The sequence below is a fragment of the Danio aesculapii genome, chromosome 15 (assembly GCF_903798145.1).
Source record: "Danio aesculapii chromosome 15, fDanAes4.1, whole genome shotgun sequence".
NCBI lineage: Eukaryota > Metazoa > Chordata > Actinopteri > Cypriniformes > Danionidae > Danio > Danio aesculapii.
This window is the reverse complement of record NC_079449.1, coordinates 45,382,256-45,407,111: the sequence shown is the minus strand read 5'-3', so window position 1 is coordinate 45,407,111 and position 24,856 is coordinate 45,382,256. Positions and strand designations below refer to the sequence as shown.

The following is a 24,856-nucleotide window of genomic DNA, read 5'->3' as shown; positions in this document are numbered from 1 at the left end:
CAAAAAATCTAAATACATGTCGCAACGACGCATAGCGCAAGCTCTGTGATTGGTCGGCTTGGTGAGTGTGGGTGGGACCGAGAGCCACGCGAACCTGTTGAAGCGAGTGTTTACAAGCGTCAAGTCCCGTGAATGAGCTCCAGATGGAAAGTTTTGTTTTGGGTTTACCTTATGATTAAAGTTGTTGCACGTTCGCCGGTTCCCGCCTCAAAATGAGCGAGTTTGAGCCACTTGTAAATTAAGATAGCATTCAGATTAAACAAAACACCAGCGAAGAAACTCGACACAGAGAACCTAAAAAACAAGAACATAACCTCACTGCCAGCAAGCGTTTCGGAAGTGTTATTGCAGGGCAGCACAAACCGTGCGCAGAAGTATAAATGCACGGACACACGTGAGGTATGCTCGGTGGGTCACGCCGATGACTGAACGCATAGAAGTATAAACCAGGCTTTAGCTGCAACAACTGCAAAAACTTTCAATAAATCTGTTACAGCACTTTGGAAGTATTTTAACCCACTCATCCATGCAGAATTGGTGTATTTCAGCCACATCAGAGGGTTTTTGAGCATGAACTGCCTTTTTAAGGTCAGCATCTCAATTGGATTCAGGTCAGGACTTTGACTAGGCCACTCCAAATTCTTCATTTTCTTTGTCTTCAGCCATTCAGAAGTGGACATATTCACACAGGACCATGCAGTTTTAGAATTTATTTGACCTTAATAATAAAAACCTTGCATGATGTGTTTACTTGTGTTGTCTTTGACTTATATTTAAATTAGTTTGATGATCTGAAACATTAAAGTGCAACAAACGTGCCAAAAAATGTAAGAATTCAGTAAGTGGGCAAACACTTTTTCACACCACTGGATATATGAGGGAGTTGTTTTTGGCTCCTAAACATCTTTGAGCCACCATTGGTCCATGGCGATTACTCAATCAGTGGGCGTGTTCTGGAAATTAGTTTGTTTTCTGGCTCATGTTGTCATGCTACGGAGGAGTGTGTAGAGACCACCTACGCCTCTTGTTCTTGAATTTTTCATTGAGTAGATCAATGCTAATGCCAGATGTTTATGAAACTCATGTTCTCAGCCACACTCCTTTTCAACTCAGAGGTGTGAAAAAAAAAGCGCTGCTGAAACAGGAGGTTTGTGACTCTTTAATGTGTGTTTGTTGCAGGTTGTGGCCTATAACACAGAAGGGAAGAGTAACCCTAGTGCTGTCTCAGAGTTCACCACTGCCCCTGACAGGCCCAGCTGCCCTTGCAGACTCACAGTGAAGGGAAAACCTCACCCGACCAGCTTCCGTCTGACCTGGGGTCAGTTCACCTTCTGACAAACACACACAGGCTTTTTAGAATCCAAATTTGTAACCCTGGGTTAGCGTCATGTTTTAACTTTATATTATATTATATTATATTATATTATATTATATTATATTATATTATATTATATTATATTATATTATATTATATTATATTATATTTATTATATTATATTATATTATATTATATTATATTATATTATATTTATTATATTTATTATATTATATTATATTATATTTATTATATTTATTATATTATATTGTATTATATTATATTATATTATATTATATTATATTTATTATATTATATTATATTTATTATATTATATTATATTATATTATATTTATTATATTATATTATATTATATTATATTATATTATATTATATTATATTATATTATATTATATTATATTATATTATATTATATTTATTATATTATATTATATTATATTATATTATATTATATTATATTATATTATATTTATTATATTTATTATATTATATTATATTATATTTATTATATTTATTATATTATATTGTATTATATTATATTATATTATATTATATTATATTTATTATATTATATTATATTTATTATATTATATTATATTATATTATATTTATTATATTATATTATATTATATTATATTATATTATATTATATTATATTATATTTATTATATTATATTATATTATATTATATTATATTATATTATATTTATTATATTATATTATATTATATTATATTATATTATATTATATTATATTAATTATATTATATTTATTATATTATATTATATTATATTTATTATATTATATTATATTATTATATTATATTATATTATATTATATTTATTATATTAATTATATTATATTATATTATATTATATTATATTATATTATATTATATTATATTATATTTATTATATTATATTATATTATATTATATTATATTATATTATATTTATTATATTATATTATATTATATTATATTATATTATATTTATTATATTATATTATATTATATTATATTATATTATATTATATTATATTATATTATATTAATTATATTATATTATATTATATTATATTATATTTATTATATTATATTATATTATATTATATTATATTATATTTATTATATTATATTATATTATATTATATTTATTATATTATATTATATTATATTATATTTATATTATATTATATTAATTATATTATATTAATTATATTATATTATATTATATTAATTATATTATATTATATATTTTATTAAATTTTATTGTATTGTATTGTATTGTATTTATTATATTTTATTTTATTATATTATATTATATCATATTATATATTTATTGTATTTTATTGTATTTATTATATTCTATTTTATTATATTATATTATATCATATTATATTGATTATATTATATTATATTATATTATATTATATTATATTATATTATATTATATTATATTATATTATATTTATTATTTTATATTTATTATATTAAATTAATTATATTATATTATATTAATTATATTATATATTATACTAATTATATTATATTATATTATATTATATTATATTATATTATATTTATTATTTTATATTTATTATATTAAATTAATTATATTATATTATATTAATTATATTATATATTATACTAATTATATTATATTATATTATATTATATTATATTATATTATATTATATTATATTATATTATATCATTATAGAACAGGTAAGTGACTCATTCTAAGTAAATCTCTCTCTTTTGTATGTTGAAGTGCTATATACCATAGTAATCTGCTAGTGTTTGCTTTGCTTTTTGGGGGTTAATTATTGTGATCTCCCGATTGCAACAGAGAAATGCTGGGAAATCCCTGTAGACTGATGGCATTTCATGCCGTTCAGCCCTATAATCTTAAAATGTGAGCAAAATCACCTGTTTTGTCATCACTTTAGACATTACGCTAGAGAATCATTCAAATACTAGCTTTAAAGTGACGTTTGTGAAGTAGCAACGGTTTCTGCTGTTCTGACGTCAGCTGCAGTTGTGAATGAATGGTGAAGAAAGTAGTTCCTCATACAAAAGGGTTTTTAGACTTTCTGTGTTTGATTTTCTTTTTTATACACACAATTAAGCTGTCGAACTGTTGTATAAACGCAATATCACACTGGTAGCAGTGCAATATGGCTGTATATTGTCACTGGTGAGACACTAAGGCACTCGTTCTGCAGTCTCGAGCCAACGCACTCCTCCCACCAGTGCTGATATACAGCCATATTGCACTGCTACTCGTGTGATAAGGCTCATATATATGTAAACACGTAAATATATCAAATAAATGTATATAACTATTTATATATGTAAATATTTTATATTGTTTTTATTGCGTTTTCTCAGATCCTCCTAAAGACAGTGGTGGCTCAGATGTGACGAAGTATGTGGCTGAGCTTTCTGAAGGGTTAAGTGGTACGTTTACTGTGTATATCCACACATGCTCAGTTTGATACTGCTATTATTATGGTTTTTAACTAACTGTTTGTTTCTGTGTGCGTGTGTTTTGTTGTGTGTGTGTGGTTGTGCGTGCGTGCGTGCCTGCGCATGCATTTTTTTGTTTGTATGTGCGTGCGTGCGTCTTTTCAGGTTCCTCCTGGAGTCAGGCGTACAGTGGTTCGGCTCTGGAGTGTGTTTGTGATGGTTTGAGCCCAGGATCTTCATATCAGGCCAGAGTTCACTGTATCAGTGCTGGAGGAGAGAGTCCGGTATGATCAACAACTAATTAAACCTTCGCACGCAAATGCTCTCTACTTTTGAATGATTAAAAGAACAACCCTTTTCACGCTTCCGGGAAGGTGTCATACACTATGTTTCCATCCGAAAATGCTAATTAACTTAATGCGCAAAACTGGAATATCGCATTAAAGACGTGCGAATAAAGCAGCGTTTCCATCCAACGAGTCGAAGCTAACAAAATCGTCACTTCCTGATTAACTGGCGCCGAATATCATCAGTAAAAACTGAATTTACTTCGGTAGGTGAAGCTGCGTCAATTTTTTCTTCATCTAATAAATGACTTGCGCCTCAGAAGGCAATCCTGACACGCAGTGAACGTGCGGTGGCGTTTGAAGGTGTGAGACGCGGAGTACAGACGCTCTTGATTCTGGAGGTCATTAATAATTTAATAACACTAATACTCAAACGGTAAGGCTTTTAGAATGACCAAAACAACAGTTCAGATGGTTTACAGTGTGCTCAGCCTGCTGGTTTGTCCATTTACGCACATTTTCATCATCACATGATCTCTTATAACAAAATCACATGACCTTTTCTAATGCGCACACTGAAATTTGTGCGGTAAAAGTGTTTCCATCGTAGTTTATGCGCATCTTTTCTTATCGAATAAAAGTTTATCCTTCTCAGTTATGCGCATACGTTTTTTATGCACGTTTTCAAAATGTATGCGCATCATGGCGTTTCCATCAACGTTTTCTTTATGCGCATATCCAAAATGTGCATGAAAATAGGTGGATGGAAACAAAGCTATAATTGGGAAAACTTAGAGCGCAGTGTATGGGAGAATACAACAAATATTTGTTTACAATCTTATTTGCTCAAATAATACAAGAAAAACTTCACGATGACGTTATAAAGACATTCAGTAAAAGGAAAACAATTGTGTGAGACTGATGACGGCAGCGCGAGGAGAGAATAACATCTAATTTGCTGTCCTGTCCCGTAGACGCTGCATTAGAAACCCCTCGCACAGGCGGTAATTCTTTTTTTTTGTCATTTGAAGCAAAGATGATATACTACATACAGAAATACATATAAATATTCATACTTTTTTTGTTATTATAAAAATATTAAAAACTATAAAGGATTTAAAGGGCACCTATGGTAAAAAATCTACTTTTCAAGCTGTTTGGACAGACATATGTGCATGTACGGTGTATAGACCGTCATATTGGGGTGATATAAGCACACCCAGTGTTTTTTTTTTTCAATTTAACAACATAAAAACGGTGGACCAATTGGAGCGGTTTTCAAACCGACCGCAACTTTACGTAGGAGTGCGGTCCCCCCGCCCACCAATATTGATTGACAGGCATCATATCCTCAGTTTGTTGATTCACGTCTGCCATTTTCAGCGTGAGTCGAAGCGATATCACTAAAGGAACACGCTAGCTCTATTTTTAGATGCAAGGCTCATTGGGCTTAACACAAGATCAATATTCTCCACATTATCGCTCTAATCGGAATTATTGGTTGTATCTTTAGGTAGGTTTGCAAACGTGTATTTCTCATTGAGTCTACCTTATACTTCAGCTGTTTGCATTTCTCGCGATCCCAGAAGCTCCCTGTGATCTTAACTAGCATGCGTTTTAGAATTCTAAACATAGGTTTCTATCAGGGTACACTCAAGTCGACGGCTGGGCGCCGCGGACCGCTGCAGAAACCTATGTATAAAATTAAAAAATGCGTGGCGCGACGATTCGGGACACTTCATGTTTCTGTTGTGCCACAGAGAGTGTCTGGTGTGCCGTGTCGCGGCTTCGAGCGGCGCATCCGGTGCCTCAGTCAAAGTTAATTCAGTGTGCGTGGTTATTAGTTTCTGTGTACAAGCTCGGCACTTGAAACTAGCACACAGTTGGCTGTAAAACTGTACAAAGACACAAATGATTTTGTACTCTCTGCTTGGTCTGTGTCCGAGTCGTACATGTACGACTGAATGCTGATCCTCTCTCTCCTTCTCCTTCTCCGTCTTCCTGTCAGACTCTGTTGCAAACACAGAGCGGGTGAGCTCATGGCCCCGCCCCCTTGTTACGTTGGCGGGAAGCCGAAACTAATTTACATGTGAAGCAACACACCCCTAAATCAACGAGCTGTGGACACGCCCCCAACATGACACTTTTTAACACATTATAATAAAAAAATCTGAATTGTGTTTTAAACTGAAGCTAAACTGGCACACTCAGAAGAGCCATAATATTAATATTACATCATACAAAAAGAGGTAAACTAGGTGCCCTTTAAGATGCTGATGACCGTTAAACGCGTCTTAACAGGCTCGTAAAAAGGGTCCATAAAGAAAGTTATAAAAATAAAAAGTGTTTCCCCTAGGTTTACAGTTTTGGGGGGGATTGGGGGTGCAGCACGGCTGTTCAGACTGACACAAACACAAACAAAAGGTGTCATTGTGTTTATTTGTTTCTTTTAACAACAGCAGTAAATAACTGAACAATTATTTGAACTGTGCAACCGTACAAGCTAAAAATGAACATTTCTTTTTGTTTCTTTTTTATCCACAAAGTCTGCAGCTTTTACATTACTGTCATGAGTTTTAAAATGACAAACAGTGCAATTTGGAAACAAGAAAAAGTTTGGAGCGCATATTTAATAATAATAATTATATATATGTATATATATGTATGTTTGTATGTATGTATGTATGTATATAAGTATGTGTATGTATGTATGTATGTATGTATGTATGTATGTATGTATGTATGTATGTATGTATGTATGTATAAATGAGTATGTATGTATGTATATGTATGTATGTATAAATGAGTATGTATGTATGTATGTATGTATGTATATGTATGTATATATATATATATATATTTATTTATTTATTTATTTATTTTTTCATCAGTTAATAAATTTTTTGAGGGGGTGTGGGAGAAAGGGGTGTGTGCCCCAGTAGAGCTTTATTTCTAGCAACGCCCCTGGATCTGACACCATATACAATACAATTAACTTCACTTCAAGGGGGGTGTGGAAAGCCGTTGCGAATGCCCCCCTAATATAATGGTAGGGGAAACACTGAAAAATCTTGATAATACGATATATCGTCAATTATTCAATATCATCCACTTTCCTGTTAATCCGTTCACTTCCGCATGAATCCTGTACTTGTTTCTCCTCCACGCCTTCGCAGTCTCGACACGCGTTTTTTTATGAATGGAGCGCTTTTGGCAAGCGGCTGGTAATAATTTCTCTCTTCCGCTGAGGGATGCCAGCTGTAATGGCATTGTGTGTGTGTGTGTGTGTGTGGCGCAGATACGTATCTGCATGCAGGACTGTGACTCATGTTGGCAGGCGTTGGTTTTCTCATCCGTGAATGTGAGAGGATGGCTGCGGTTTGCTTTTCTCCTACACACGCTTATATTGAGGAGGAGGTGGAGGACTGTTAAAGTGCGACAGGGTTTTATGCTCTCTCTGAGTTTGATTTATTCTCTTTTTTTCTGTTTTTAATAGTTGACGGAGGCCTTGCAGGTCCAAACGCCACCAGTTCCTCCTGGTCCATGTCAGCCGCCCAGGGTCATGGGCAAACCCAAAGCCAGAGAAGTGCAGATACGCTGGGGTAAGACTCTATTCTGTGTGTGTGTGTGTGTGTGTGTGTGTGTGTGTGTGTGTGTGTGTGTGTGTGTGTGTGTGTGTGTGTGTGTGTGTGTGTGTGCGTGTGTGTGTGTGTGTGTGTGTGTGTGTGTGTGTGTTTAAAGTTGATGTGAACCGGAAGTTGTGGAGACTTTTATGTTAGTGTAATTTGAAAAATAAAGAGAGGGAGGGTCATAGAGTAGCTCCTCCCCTTTAAAAAAAACAGCCAATAGTGTTTTGTTTTTATCACAGCTCTGAGAGTGGTTGAGCTCAAGCGCATCAAATGAGAAGGAGGGGCCAGGGCATGTCAGACACTAGGTAGCATTTGATTGGTCAGAAGACTTGATAAGAGTATGACATCATAAAAATCGTTGCTGCATTTCGGTGGAAGTGACGAACTGCAATCTTTGGATGTTTTTATCTCTTAAAAGGGAATTTTGTCACCGTTTTGGAGCGCACTAGCTTATAGATATCCTTAACGCCCTATTCACACGGAGCTTCGGCGTCAGCGCTTGACGGTGGGCGTGTCTAAAGTTGGGGCTGATGCTATCTTGGCATCAGCCAATGAATTTAGTCCGCAATCGGCTACTGTCTGAGCTGGGGTATTTGCATAAAGCAATCTGATTGGCTAATGCTTCCATTGTTGTGTGTTCAGAGATGCTCTTCTGCAGATCTCGGTTGTAACGAGTGCTTATTTGAGTTACTGTTGCCTGGAACCAGTCTGGCCATTCTCCTCTGACCTCTGCCATCAACAAGGCATTTGTGCTCACAGAACTGCCGCTCACTGGATATTTCCTCTTTTATTCAGACCATTCTCTGTAAACCGTAGAGATGGTTGTGCGTGAAAATCCCAGTAGATCAGCAGTTTCTGAAATAGACCAGCCCGTCTCGCACCAACAACCAACGTTCAAAGTCACTTAAATCCCCTTTCTTCCCCATTCTGATGCTCAGTTTGAACTGCATCAGATGACCATGTCTACATGCCTAAATGCATTGAGTTGCTGCCATGTGATTGGCTGATTAGAAATTTGTGTTAACGAGCAGTTGGAGAGGTGTACCTAATAAAGTGGCCAGTGAGTGTAAATAAGCAATATTATGAAAACAATATTGTCAATCTGACCTCTCTCTCTCTCTTTCTCTCTCTCTGTGTGTGTGTGTTTTTGTGTGTTAGCGCCCCCACTGGTGGACGGTGGTAGCGCTGTGTGTTCGTACAGTTTGGAGATGTTCGCTCCGCAGGTGGACGAGGGCAGAGAGGTGTACCAGGGCTCCGAGCTGGACTGTACTGTGCCCAGTTTGTTGCCGGGCAGGACCTACGGCTTCCGGCTCAGAGCGGCCAATAAAGCTGGAGTGAGTGCAAACACTGCTTTTTCATAATGATCAGAATGTGCCATCTAATCCACTTGTTCACACTGACTGAACACACAACAGTTTCTGTGTCCAAACTCTCTGTCAGATGCCGAAAGCGAACAACAAATAATAATAATTATACGCTCACGGCATGCTTATACTGTTGGAAATCAGGATTGTGGTGTTTATATCCATGCCTAATCTCATATTGTCAGTACATTGACATGGACTCATATTGGAATATTATTACGATTAAGACTGTACTTTGATTTAAGGGGATAGTTCACCCAAAAAGTATTATTCGGTCATCATTTACTCAACTTCCGCTTTATTTCTTTATTTATTCGTGTGTTTGTGTTTGTTTAACAGTATGGGCCTTTCTCGGAGCGCTCTGAGGTGACGACGGGCCCCGGGGCCCCAGAGGCATGTCGGCCCCCTCACATCACCTGTAAATCCCCCACGTGTGCTGTGGTCAGCTGGGAGGTGAGGGGGGCCCATGATACCTTTTATTTATTATGTGTTATTTTTAGTTTTCTTGATTTTTCATTTTTTGAGAATTTTTTTTGAGATATTTTTTATTTTTATAAATGTATTTTATTTTAGCTTGTTTATTTTTAATGTATATATTTATTTAATTAGTTATTTTATCTTATTATTGTCGGTTTTTATTTATTTTACATAGTTTATTAATATATTTACTTATTTGTAATGTGTTTATTTGTTTATTTTTAATGTGTTTATTTATATTTTATTGCTTTTTATTTATGTATTTTATCTTATTCATTTATATATTTTTTCATAATTTATATTTTTAATTTGAAATTGTTAATGTATTTTTTACTTATTTAATAATTTATATTTTGTTGCTTTTTTATTTTCATTTATTTTATTTTATCTTATTATTTTTCATACATTTTTTTATCTTTATTTATTTTTCACAAATTTATTTGATTTACTTATTGTGAATGTGTTTATTTATTTTATTTTATTTATTTATACTTTGTTGCTTTTTATTTGTTTATTTTATCTTGTTTTTTCGTGTATTTATTTTTAATGTATTTTGTTATCTTTTTTAATAATTTATATTTTTGCTTGTAATTCTTATTTATTTTATTTTGTCTTATTTAGTTATTTTTCTTGTATTCTTTTATTTCTTTCTTTATTTATTTATTGTTAATGTTTTTATTTATTTTATCTTATTTATAATTTTTGTTTAGAATTTTTTTGTCGTCTTTATTTTGTTATTTTTATTGTATTTATTTATTTATGCATTACTTTTTTGTGTGTTTATTTTATCTTATTTATTAATGTATATTTTGTTGCTTTTTATTTATTTTATCTTATTTAATAATGTATATTTTGTTGCTTTTTATTTATTTTATCTTATTTATTAATTTCTATTTTGTTGCTTTTTATTTTTATTTATTTTTTCTTATTTATTTATTTTCATGAGTAATTATTAAATAATTATTTTATTTTAGTGCGTTTAATTAATTAGCTTATTTTATCTTACTTTTTTTGTTTTTCTTAATTGTTAAATAATTTGTTCTTGCTTTTATTTATTTATTTTACTTTTAAAAAATTTATTTGTTTTATGTATTTATTTGGTGTTCACAAAACAATTCACATTGTTTTTGCCCGTTTTGTTGATTGATTTTATTATTTATTTAACTTCATATTTTTCCTTTGATTGTTGAGTGTTTGTGTGTATGTTTATTTGTGTGTGTGTGTGCATGTATGTGTTTTTAACGTGTTCTTGCTGTGGCTCAGGCTCCGGTCAGTAATGGGGCAGTGGTGTCGGAGTATCGTCTGGAATGGGGCGCAGCCGAGGGTAGCATGCAGGTGTGTTACAGCGGCGCCGCTCTGTGCCATGAAATGAGGGGTCTGCTGCCCGCCAACAACTATTTCTGCAGAGTCCAGGTCAGAAACACACACCGACAACACACAAATCATCAACACACACACACATACACACACTCATATATTATGTGAAATGCAGTCTGGTGATATTTGATAAAGCATTTTATTTGCTTTCATTTTTTGCTTTTTCATATTTGTTTTTATTGTGTTTTTAGTATTTAATAATACTGATAAATGACTTAATAAACACATTTATTATTGCAGTTTGTTTTATATTTTTATTTTGTTTGTTTTCATGTTTTTATCATTTTATTTTTTCATAGTTAGACAGACAGACAGACAGACAGACAGACAGACAGACAGATAGACAGTTAGACAGACAGACAGACAGACAGACAGACAGACAGATAGACAGATAGACAGACAGACAGACAGACAGACAGACAGAGAGAGAGAGGCAGGCAGGCAGGCAGGCAGGCAGGCAGGCAGGCAGACAGACAGACAGACAGACAGAGAGAGAGAGAGAGGCAGGCAGGCAGGCAGGCAGTCAGACAGACAGACAGACAGACAGACAGACAGACAGACAGACAGACAGACAGATAGATAGATAGATAGATAGATAGATAGATAGATAGATAGATAGATAGATAGATAGATGGATTAAAAACAGTTGATAGATAGATAGATAGATAGATAGATAGATAGATAGATAGATAGATAGATAGATAGATAGATAGATAGATAGATAGATAGATAGATAGATAGATAGATAGATGGATTAAAAACAGTTGATAGATAGATAGATAGATAGATAGATAGATAGATAGATAGATAGATAGATAGATAGATAGATAGATAGATAGATAGATGGATGGATGGATGGATGGATGGATGGATGGATGGATAGATGGATGGATGGATTAAAAACAGTAGATAGATAGATAGATAGATAGATAGATAGATAGATAGATAGATAGATAGATAGATAGATAGATAGATAGATAGATAGATAGATAGATAGATAGATAGATAGATAGATAGATAGATAGATAGATAGATTAAAAACAGTTGATAGATGGATGGATGGATGGATGGATGGATGGATGGATGGATGGATGGATGGATTAAAAACAGTTGATAGATAGATAGATAGATAGATAGATAGATAGATAGATAGATAGATAGATAGATAGATAGATAGATAGATTGATTGATTGATTGATTGATTCAAGTCCTGATCGAGAGGTAATGTCTGATTCCGATCGACTCTGAAACTGTGTGATTTCCGATCATGTGATCGGATCTGGAATCCCTAATATAGACACTTTTTTGCTTTTATTGTATTTTAGTATTTAGTTTTTTTGCTTTATTTGTTTGCTTTTGTGTTTTTTATTCTTTGATTTATTTTTATTTATTTATTTTTTTTCATATTTGCTTTTTGGTTTGTTTAGATGAACATTTTTTTGCTTATTAAATTAGTACTTTTGTTTTTTTATTATTATTTTATATTTTGTTTGGCTTTTCATGTTTGTTTTCATGTTTTTATTATTTGCTTTTGTCATATATTTTTCATTTATTCTTTTCTCAATAAATTAATCCAATAAATGCATGAATCTGTTGCTGTTTTTGTTTTTATTTCTTATTTTATGTTTGATTTTTGTTTAACCTTTTATGTTTGCTTTCATATATTTGGTAGCTTATTTTCTTACATTTATTGTTTTTGTTTTTATTTAGTATTTTATGTTAACTTTTTGTGTTTGCTTTCATGTTATTATTGTTTGCTCGTTTGTTTGTTTCATATTTGTTTTGTTTTTGTTTATTTCATATTTATTGTTTTTTGCTTTTATTGTGATTCAGTGTTTGTTTTTTGCTTCATAAATACTTTTATTTATTGCAGTTTTTGTTTTATCTTGTATTTTATGCTGATTTTGCTTTTATTACTGGTGAGCATGAATAAATAAATAAATAAATAAATAAAGCCGCTCGATGGTGATTCATAAAAATGAGTGGACAGCAGGAGAGAGCCAACTTTACCTGCTCATCGCCACTCAGTGGTTGAATGAGGAAATGCAGATCTGTTTTCCTGCTTCACAGTGTCTCCTTATTGCTGGATGGAGAGCTGTTATCTATTGATTAGCGGCTTAAATTGCTTAATTAAATATTTCGATTCATTCAAAAGATGAATTGGTTGTTCATATCAGGACGGTTACTCACTGACTAACTGAGCCTGCTTGCTTTTTTTGCCGAAACGTTTTGCTTGATTATTTTGTTTACAGTCAGTAATTTATTTCTGTTTGTTTTGTTACAGTGTTATTGTGTTTTTTTGGATTTGTTTTTTGGCTTTTATTGTTTGTTTATTTTTGACTTTTGATTTAGCATTTCGTAGTAGTTTTTTGTTTTATTCATACTATTTATTAGCATTTTAATTGATTTCTTTTTTGACCATTTTTAGCTTTTGTCTTTTTTCTTTTGTTTTGTTTTCAAGCACATTTGCTGTGTAAATATTTAGTTATGTCGTTGTTGATTTTTTTGCAGTAACTTTTTAAGCATTCATTCATTTATTCATTCATTCACTCACTCATTCACTCATTAATTCATTCATTCACTCATTCATTCATTCACTCACTCCATTCACTCACTCACTCATTCACTCACTCATTAATTCATTCATTCACTCATTCATTCACTCACTCCATTCACTCACTCACTCATTCACTCACTCATTCATTCACTCACTTATTCACTCACTCACTCATTCACTCACTCACTCATTTACTCACTCATTCATTCACTCACTCATTCATTCACTCATTCATTCACTCATTTATTCATTCATTCATTCACTCACTCACTCACTCATTCATTCCCTCACTCATTCACTCACTCATTCACTCACTCATTCATTCACTCAGTCATTCATTCACTTACTCATTCACTCATTCATTCACTCACTCATTCACTCACTCATTCATTCACTAACTCATTTATTCACTCACTCATTCACTCACTCATTCATTTATTCACTTACTCATTCACTCACTCATTCACTCACTCATTCATTCACTCACTCATTCATTCACTAACTCATTCACTCACTCATTCATTTATTCGCTCACTCATTCACTCACTCATTTATTTATTCACTCACTCATTCACTCATTCATTTATTCACTCATTCACTCACTCATTCATTCATTCACTCACTCATTCACTCACTCATTCATTTATTCATTCACTCACTCATTCATTCACTCACTCATTCACTCACTCATTCATTCACTCACTCATTCACTCACTCATTCATTTATTCGCTCACTCATTCACTCACTCATTCATTTATTCGCTCACTCATTCACTCACTCATTTATTTATTCACTCACTCATTCACTCATTCACTCACTCATTCACTCACTCATTCATTCACTCACTCATTCATTCATTCACTCACTCATTCATTCATTCACTCACTCATTCACTCATTCACTCACTCATTCATTCATTCATTCATTTTCCTTCAGCTTAGTCCCTTTGTTCATCAACGGTCGCCACAGCGGAATGAACCAGCAACTTATCCAGCATATGTTTTACACAGCAGATGCCTTTCCAGCTGCAACCCAGTACTGGGAAACATCCATACACACTCATTCACACTCATACACTACGGCCATTTTAGTTTACCCAATTCATCTATAGCGCATGTGTTTCGACTGTGGGGGAAACCGGAGCACCCGGAGGAAACCCACGCCAACATGGGGAGAACATGCAAACTCCACACAGAAACGTTTAAAGCCTTTATTTATTGAGTCTTGCGTTTGTATTGCTGTGTGGATCTATAAAGATGTCCTTTGCGTGTGTGTTTTGGTCAGGCGGTGAACACTGCGGGTGCGGGCCCCTTCAGTGAGCTGATGTTCTGCCAGACGCCGTGTTCGGTGCCAGCGATGATCAGCAGCGTTCATGCGCTCCGAGATTCTGAGATGAAGATCCAGGAGCGAACGGTGCAAAGAGGAGATGAAGAGGAGGAGGAGGAGGAAGAGGAGGAGGAAGAGTCTGCCATGCTCTACTCTCCATCCACATGTCTGGGTCTGCGCTGGGACGCTCCTTGTGACCACGGATCACAAATCACATCATATCTGATCGACCTGGGAGAGAAACAACCCATACTCACCGGGCCGGTGACCCAGTACATCATCCAGAACCTGCAGCCCGACACCACCTACAGGTAGACCCACAGCTATGTTTATATGTGTTGTTTTTTTGCATTATGAATACATTCATCTGTTGTGTTGTTTTATTATAGTCAGCTTTTTGTGTTTGCTTTGTTTTTATTGTTTGCTAATATCAAAAATTATTAACTGTCATTTTCAGCTAAGTTAAGGGAAATGGCACTAGTTAGCTAACGTTTTCTTTCCCAAACACACGTTTTAGATGCCATTTATCAAACTCGAGTTAATGAACTGATTCTTTCACTATATTAGACTAGTCATGATACTGTATTAAAGGAAAACCGTCAATTTCCCGCTAACATTTAATACACTGTCGATGGCTTTCTTAAAACAGCGCTGATTTGCCATTGTGTTCACATGCTCAACAGAAATGACTGTGATTGGCCGAGAAGGTCATCAGTTCAGCCTCCGCTGTTTACCGAGCACAAACACAGACGAGCGATTTGCTTGATGACTAGACTGATCTTCACGGCTGCTTCGCGCTCCAGTCTTCGTGTATCTGTATTTGCACTGGGTGAATGGCGGTAAACTGAGTGCAAACACAGATACACAGACACTGGAGCGCGAAGCAGCTGTGAAGATCAGTCTAGTCCAGTGTTTCCCAACCCTGTTCCTGGAGGCACACCAACAGTACATATTTTGGATGTCTCCGTTGTCTGACCCATTAACTTCAGGTGTTGGAGTCTCTTCTTATGTTATGATAAGTTGATCCAGGTGTGTTTGATTAGGGAGAGGTTGAAAATGTGGACTGTTGGTGTGCCTTCAGGAACAGGGTTGGGAAACGCTGGTCTAGTCATCCGCGCTCAGCGGCGCTTCAATGTTAGCTGGAAATAGACAGTTTTAAAACTTCAGTATCAGGACAACACTATTACAGACAACACATGGGTGTGCTGCAGAGGACTGCAGTGTTTTATCACTCACCGGGTTACATAGACTGAAGCAGGAAAGCGTCCCCACAGTGTTTAACTGGTGTCATGAACTGAAGCCTAGGAGGACACTTAAGCGTATTACTCTTACAGAGATTGTGATGTTGTTTGAAATTGCTTTTAATTATTTAAATTAAACTTACTGAATGATATTAAAGTGATGTTTACACCATATCTGCATTTTGAAATCTCGGCAACAGCTGGAGGTGTGTAGTCCACAGCATGTTACTGCAATGTTTACAGTGCTGGTCCTATATAATCCAGGTTTCTTCCCACCGCAGCCTCGCTTTGGTTCTTTAAAATGGCGGCCGTGTGAAATTAGCATATTAGGGGATATATATGAAGCATCACATGTTAAACAGGTCCATGTATTAATAAAGGACAATTTATAGAATTTCTTTCTTTTCACCACTCATGAACATTGTTTGAATTTATGGTGTAAAGTTATCATAGAAATGTAAACGCCATGCCCTTTATTGGTGTCGCGATTCAAGTTAATCAATTTAAGTTAATCCGCATACCCACATTGGTGGAAACCATAGACTGTAAAATATATGGACGTAGTATCCGTGACGTCACCCATAGGTTTCTGAAGAGCGCAAAAGAAGCTACAAGTAGGCGCGGCCAACCGTCGCCATTTTGTTCGCGCGTCATCGCACCCACGGCGGGATACCAAACAAGGGCAAAGAGGGGGAGAGTGAGCGGAGCTACAGACACCTGCTGGCACTTTGCTTAGACCTGGCAGACAGACTTTACTCTGGGAGAAACGCTTAATACTCTATTACCTGCGACTCGTTTGTCTTCTGACCACATGTGCTTGGTTGTACACTATATTAATAAAGTGTTTAGACTTTAAAAACACTGTAGTAATACACTGAGCCACTAAACATTGTTCTTATGACGTTTTTCTACAGGAGGAAAACGCGAAATTCTTCCGAACACTTCAGATATAGTGTGTGTTAGTAAACGCAGGACTATTGATGAACTCCAGCATAACACTGTATGATAACGCTTCAGATGGCTGTTCTAGAGCCTACAGCTAATCAATCTGTCACATTCTGGAGTGCTTTACGGGTCTAAAGAAAAATATTAATGATAAATGATCTTAAATAAAACAAATACATTTATAGAGATGGTATATAAGTATATAACTTTACTCACATGGGAAACGGAGGCCACGTGAATGGTTTGTGAGTACAATTAAATGCACACAGCATCCCATATCATCTAATAATTGTAAGAAATAAGTCCAAAAGGCAACTGACTGTGTAAAGCCACATAAAACAACACAAAAATACGATGAATATGCCGAGATCAGTGGCTAATCTGCCGGATTCAGCTGAGGTGAAGTGACGGCGACCAGCGAGACCTAGCTGTCACTCAAGTGGCCACGCCCTTAATTATGCAAACTTAATATAACCTAATATAAAGGAAATGGATGAGTTATAAATAAATTCACCCCCCTCACAGTTGTCATGGAGGGTAATAATAGCTATATGAACCAAAATGGTTCTTGTACCAGGCTGTAAACACCTTTTTTTCTGCTGTAAAGTTGGCCATTCTAACAGTGGGCTCAATTGCAATTTGCTCTATTATGGAGCCAGGACTAGCGGAATTTAGATGAATTGCAGTTTCAGTTACTTCCGTATTGGCTTCCCGAGGGAGAGCGGGAGGTTGCCGCTTGGTTTCTTCCCTCCGCAGCCTCGCTTTGGTTCTTTAAAATGGCGGCCGTGTGAAATTAGCATATTAGGGATATATATGAAGCATCACATGTTGAGCAGGTCCATGTATTAATAAAGGACAATTTATAGAATTTCTTTCTTTTCACCACTCGTGAACATTGTTTGATGGTGTTTGAATTTTAGGCGTAAAGTTATCATAGAAATGTAAGTGGCATGCCCTTTATTGGTGTCAGGATTCAAGTTAATCCACAGAGCCGCAAACGCGCATTGGTGAAAACGTCCTATTATTCTTATTCTTATTCACTTTGCTGTAAAAATACACAATGAAAAGGTCATTTTAATCGTATTTTCAATAGGAAACTGATTTTTAGTGACAGTTTTCATTTTTTACTGAAGGGAAACAGCTGGAGAGCCACATATATTTGATCAAAGAGCCACACGTGGCTACCGAGCCATAGGTTCCCTCTCCCTGATCTAGTTGAACAGGTGTATCTAACAGAGCGGCCTCATAAAGTTTATTGAATTTTGTTAACATTTTTTAAAATGTTTTACATATTTTCATCTTGTGTGTGTGTGTGTGTGTGTGTGTGTGTGTGTGTGTGTGTGTGTGTGTGTGTGTGTGTGTGTGTGTTTACAGGATACGGATCCAGGCTCTGAACAGTCTAGGCACAGGACCCTTTAGTCACACCTTTAAACTGAAGACCAAGCCACTGCCGCCGCTGCCACCCCGTCTGGAGTGCACCGCGTCCAGCCACCAGACCCTCAGGCTCAAATGGGGCGACGGTCCAGCCAAAGCGCAGCCCACCGACTCCCTACAGTACCATCTGCAGATGGAGGACAAAAACGGGAGGTACGTTTAGCTTACATTCAAAACTGTAAATACTGTCATCCTCCATGTTTGACTTTCTTTCTTCTGGTGAACACAAAGGAAGATGTACAGTGTTCAGCATAGCTGTTCACAGATCTCTCTTTTAAATTATTATTGTCTATAGGATGCTTTGCAATCACATATTTGTGTATTTACATTAGATTAGTCGGTATTAAAGACAAAACTGGAACTAATCGAACCAAAAAAACTTAAGATCGCACACCCAAATTAATATGTTGGGGAGAAATGTTAATAAATAAATAAAAACCTGCACAAATATTAAAAGTATTTGATATTTTTGTATACATATTACGTGTGTGTGTACATTTGAATATATGTGTGGACATTGTATATATAAAAACACATATATATATATATGCATGTGTGTGTTTGAGAAAATGTTATATATATATATATATATATATATATATATATATATATATATATATATATATATATATATATATATATATATATACTTGTCGTCTTGTGGTCGATTCCAGTTGTAAGAGCAACACATACCTGACTTCTAGTTAATCATTTGGAAAAGTGGCAGAAGGTCGATCTTTCCCATGAATCATCTGTTGAGCTGCATCCCAATCATCACTAATACTGCAGAAGACCTACTGGAACCTGCATGAACCCAAGATTCAAACAGAAATCAGTCAAGTTTGGTGAAGGAAAAATCATGGTTTGGGGTTACATTCAGTTTGGGGGCGTGTGAGAGATCTGCAGAGTGGATGATCAACATCAACAGCCTGAGGTATCAAGACATTTGTGCTGCCCATTACATTACAAACCACAGGAGAGGGCAAGTTCTTCAGCAGGATAGTGCTCCTTCTCATACTTCAGCCTCCACATCAAAGCTCCTGAAAGCAAAGAAAGTCAAGGTGTCGCAGGATTGGCCAGCCCAGTCCCCAGACATAAACATTATTAAGCATGTTTGGGGTAAGATGGAGGAGGCATTGAAGATGAATCCAGAGAGTCTTGATGAACTCTGGGAGTCCTGCAGGAACGCTTTCTTTGCCATTCCAGATGACTTTATTAATCAGTGATTTGAGTCATTGCAGAGATGTATGGATGCAGTCCTCCAAGCTCATGATGGAGTCAGACACAATATTCATTCTGTTTCCACTGCAGCATGACCACATATTCTATACTGGACATTATTTCTGTTCAGAGACAAGACTTTTGTCTAAGCAAAGTCAGACCTTACTGTCCTAATTAAATCATTAAAAATCAAGGCATGATCATATTTTACTGTGGTAAAATAAGCGTAATCTAGAGGCCTTTGCCTTTCATATAAGCCACTTCTGATACCAAATGAGCAACTAAACTTGGAGAAACTTACAAATATTTTTGTAAACACACACACACACACACATATATATATATACTTTTTCATATTTGTCTTCTTTTTTTCCTGTTTTCACCCCATTAGCAGATAATTTTGCTTAATTTTAATCTATAATTTCTTGAAAACCAGACAGTATTTTTGACTTATCTAGAAAGTGCTTCTTGATTTAAGTGCTTTTAGAAACAAGACAAGCTTTTTATTTGCAGTGTTGTGCATTTAGTGTCTTTATAGAGTTCATGTCTGTAAGGTTGTGTGTTTGTGTGTCTCCCTGAAGGTTTATATCCTTGTATAAAGGACCATGTCACACTCACAAAGTGCAGAGGCTAAATGAGTCTACCTCGTACGCTTTCCGCATCCAGGCCTTTAATGAGGCGGGCGAGGGGCCGTTCTCCAGCGTTTACACCTTCACCACCCCGCGCTCCCCTCCTGCACCCCTCAAAGGTACAGCACAAACACACACACTCGCCTCTGTATGTAAAAATCAACAGAAAGATGCATAAGTTGATACTTGGAAAATAAAAGGAATCACACTTGAGACCTTCGGGAAGAATTAAGGGCTGCTCGAGGGTTAAGCAGACATACCGTAAAAACTGTTTGTGTATTACATTGTGAATTTATTTAGAGCTGTTTTCTATTTATTTATATTAAAATGCAATTATAGTCATTTGTATTGTTAGATTTAATAAAGGGGTGTGTTTATATTTGCCGAATTATATTTAAAGATTTTCAACACATTTCTAAACATAATAGTTTTAATAACTCATTTCTAATAACTGATTTATTTTCTCTTTGCCATGATGACAGTATATAATGTTTGACTAGATATTCTTCAAGATACTAGTATTCAGCTTAAAGTGACATTTAAAGGCTTAACTAGGTTAATTAGGTTAAAGTTAGGGTTATTAGGCAAGTCATTGTATAACAGTGGTTTATTCTGTAGACTATCATAACAAATATTGCTTAAGGGGGCTAATAATATTGACCAGGTTGACGTTAAGGTAATTAGGCAAGTCATTGTACAGTCATTCCAGGAATTCCTGATTTTGCGATTGCTGAATTTATTTAAGTCAAGCAAACTCCTCAAAATTTTGCGGATCTCACATTTTTTTTCTGAAATGCGCCAAGAACTGTTTGACCTGGCATCTGCAGCTCTCACCTGATTCATGGCTGTTTCACAGATCCCTCTGTTATTATTATAGCAGATTTTTTTTCCAATGCATTTCTAAACAGATAGTTCTAATAACTGATTTATTTTCTCTTTGCCATGATGACAGCACATAATAATTGACTAGATATTTTTCAAGATACTAGTATTCAGCTTAAAGTGACATTTAAAGGCGTAACTAGGTTAATTAGGTTAAAGTTAGGGTAATTAGGCAAGTCATTGTATAACAGTGGTTTATTCTGTAGACTATCGGAACAAATATTGCTTAAGGGGGCTAATAATATTGACTAGGTTAAAGTTATGGTAATTAGGGAAGTCATTGTACAGTCTTTCCAGGAATTCGTGATTTTGCGATTGCTGAATTTATTTAAAACTCAAGCAAAATTTGCGGATCTCGCATTTTATTCTGAAATGCTCCAAGAACTGTTTGACCTGGCATCTGCAGCGCACACGTGATTCACGGCTGTTTCACAGATCCCTCTGTTTCTGTTTAGCTGAAGTCAGTATTATTATAGCAAATTTTTTTTCCAATGCATTTCTAAACAGATAGTTCTAATAACTGATTTATTTTATCTTTGCCATGATGACAGTAAATAATATTTGACTAGATATTTTTCAAGATACTAATATTCAGCTTAAAGTGACATTTAAAGGCTTATTTAGGTTAATTAGGGTAAAGTTAGGGTAATTAGGCAAGTCATTGTATAACAGTGGTTTGTTCTGTAGACAATCGTAACAAATATTGCTTAAGGGGGCTAATAATATTGATCTTAAAATGTATTTTTTTATGTTAAACTGATTTTATTCTAGCCGAAATAAAACAAATAAGTTTAACTAAAAATTTCTCCAGAAGAAAAAATATTATAGGAAATACTGTGAAAAATTATTCGCTCTGTTAAACATCATTTAGGAGGCTGAATAATTTTAACTTCAATATAAAAACAATAACAAGACTTTATTTTTGTTTTGTTTTTACTGGGATGGCCTTCACGAGAGACTACCTGTGCAGTGATTCAGTGGGTTTTGGTCTTTGAGCTGTTGCGCACTCACAGTTTATATATGATACAAGAATTATTGTAAACATACATTATTCTTAAATTTAAGTTACAGAACCCAGTGTCTGGGTCTTGGAGTAATAAATAATATATATATTAAAGACTTTTGTCTGTGGTATGATTTTTTTTTATACAGCAAATCAACACAAAATAAGGCCGCAAATATTGGCGCAAATTTTAGGAAAAGCCTCTGTGAAATCAGACATTTTAGACCGCAACATTTTTTTAAAAGTCCCGGGAAATCCTAGAAGGGCTGATTGTATAGCAGTGGTCTGTTCTGTAGACATTAGAAACAAATATTGCTTGAGGAGGCTAATAATATTGACCTTAAAATGGTTTTAAAACAATTAAAACTGCGTTTATTCTAGCTGAAATAAAACAAATAAGACCTTCTCCAGAAGAAAAAAATTATAGGAAATACTGTGAACAATTCCTGAATCTGCTCAACATCATTTGGAAATGTTTTTCACTGGACAGCGAATAATTTTGACTTTAACTGTATATTTCATGTGTGTGTGTTTGTGTTTAACATCAGCTCCTCGAGTGGAGCGTGTGGACGAGTCGTGTGAGGTCAGCTGGGAGACACTGCCACCAATGAAAGGGGATCCAGTCATCTACTGTTTGCAATGCATGCAGGGAAATTCAGATTTCAAACAGGTACCTGCACCACACTCCACACACTATACCATCTGCACGTACATTTCTGCAGAAAAAAGCCCCCACAAAACCATCCATGATGATGTTTCAGAGCTCTCCGACAATAGCTTGACATTAGGCTGCCACTAATGACTGTTTTATATATCGATTAAAGGGGTAGTTCACCCAAAACATGAACATTTCCTGTTTATTCACTCACCCGCAGGTCATCCAAGATGGTGACCATTTATTCAGTAGAACATTCAAGAAGATTTTGAGCTGAATCTGTTGCTGATTGATATAATGGCAGTGAATGGTGACAGGTTTATTAAAAATAAACACATACAAACGAGACCAAATCAACTCCTGATGACACACCGAGGTCTTGTGAAGTAAAACAATCACTCCGTGTAAGAAATTGAACTTTATTTACAATATTATTAGCTTTAATCCACAGCCTGGTTAAACAGTTCTTGGTGCATGTGTGAATGTAGTCAGATTGTAGTCCGTGAGGCAAACTATAGAGTGCTATTATGCTGATTGGTTTCAAACCGGCAAATGTTCGAGACAGAATTAAGACTGAAATTATGGCCCATTTCCACTGAGTGGTACAGTATGGTTCGGTACGCTTTATGGCCTAAAAGGTACCTAAAAGCCAACCGTACCATACCACTTTTTGGGTCCCATTTCCACAACAAAAGGGTACCAAAAGGCGGAGCTAGACGCGCAGCTGAACGCTATTGGTTTACAGAGCAACATCACTAGCGCATACACAAGCAGGAAAATAAAAACCTCCCGACCCGAGCTCAAACAAACCTTGTCGTCGTATTGATGAACAGCCACAAAGCCAAGAAGTAGAGCAGAATCTGCCGTGTCCTGTTGTTATTTATGAGGCCGTCTCAAAGCGTGGGTGGTTTCACTTTCTCCAGAGAGATCGTGTGCACGTCTATATTTGAAATAACGAACTTCTTGAGCTGATGATAATAGTGTGCGCGTGATTATTGAAGTGCTTCTGACATCCTTTCAGAAACGGACAAACATGAGACTGACGCGCGAAAAAAACAAAGGAGAAGCTGGAAAAAACAAAGGAGCAAATGATTCTTTCAGCAACCTAAACGATTTATTTTATTCATTTATTTTATTTAATTTTTTTTTGTATTTTATTCATTTATTTATATTTATTTCATTTATTTATTTTAATTTATTTATATTTATTTCATTTATTTATTTTAATTTATTTATATTTATTTCATTTATTTTAATTTATTTATATTTATTTCATTTATTTATTTTAATTTATTTATATTTATTTCATTTATTTTAATTTATTTATATTTATTTCATTTATTTTAATTTATTTATATTTATTTCATTTATTTATTTTAATTTATTTATATTTATGTCATTTATTTATTTTAATTTATTTATGTTTATTTTATATTAATATTTATTTTATTTGCTTTTTTATTTATTTATTTCTGTTCATTTATTTAATTTTTTACTGTATTTTGTTTTATTTATTTTATTAAATGTTTGATTTATTTTTATTCATTTATTAAATTTTTTTGTGTTTGTTTATTTATTTATTTATTATTTTTATTCATTTGTTTTTTTCTTGTAATTTGTTTTTATTTATTTTATTAAATGTTTTTTTATTTTGTTTTATTCATTCATTTATTTTTATAATTTTTTACAATTATTTTTATTCCTTTATTTCACTTTTTATTGTATTTTGTTTTATTTATTTTATTAAATGTTTTATTTTTTATTGTATTTTGTTTTATTTTACTTGTTTTTGTATATGTTTTGCTTTTATTTTATTTTTTGTTTTTATTCATTCATTTATTTTTATAATTTTTTAAAATAATTTTTATTCCTTTATTTGACTTTTTATTGTATTTTGTTTTATTTATTTTATTAAATGTTTTATTTATTTTACTTTTTCTTGTATTTTGTTTTTGTATATGTTTTGCTTTTATTTTATTTTTTGTTTTTATTCATTCATTTTATTGAATTTTTTCTTGTATT

At 34.2% G+C, this 24,856-nt stretch overlaps 1 protein-coding gene across 3 annotated transcripts in view; it reads left to right on the top strand.

Moving 5' to 3' along the window:
- fndc3a (fibronectin type III domain containing 3A) overlaps positions 1 to 24,856 on the top strand; it is a 131,200-nt gene that overhangs the window by 102,194 nt on the left and 4,150 nt on the right. For all 3 annotated transcript variants that reach the window (XM_056473043.1, XM_056473041.1, XM_056473042.1), the window contains 11 exons: positions 1,180 to 1,318; positions 3,729 to 3,797; positions 3,972 to 4,090; positions 7,590 to 7,695; positions 8,881 to 9,056; positions 9,426 to 9,539; positions 10,827 to 10,976; positions 14,783 to 15,135; positions 18,385 to 18,597; positions 20,247 to 20,413; positions 22,728 to 22,849. In XM_056473043.1, the coding sequence (XP_056329018.1) occupies positions 1,180 to 1,318; positions 3,729 to 3,797; positions 3,972 to 4,090; positions 7,590 to 7,695; positions 8,881 to 9,056; positions 9,426 to 9,539; positions 10,827 to 10,976; positions 14,783 to 15,135; positions 18,385 to 18,597; positions 20,247 to 20,413; positions 22,728 to 22,849 (1,728 nt within the window). The remainder of the gene's footprint in view (positions 1 to 1,179; positions 1,319 to 3,728; positions 3,798 to 3,971; positions 4,091 to 7,589; positions 7,696 to 8,880; positions 9,057 to 9,425; positions 9,540 to 10,826; positions 10,977 to 14,782; positions 15,136 to 18,384; positions 18,598 to 20,246; positions 20,414 to 22,727; positions 22,850 to 24,856) is intronic.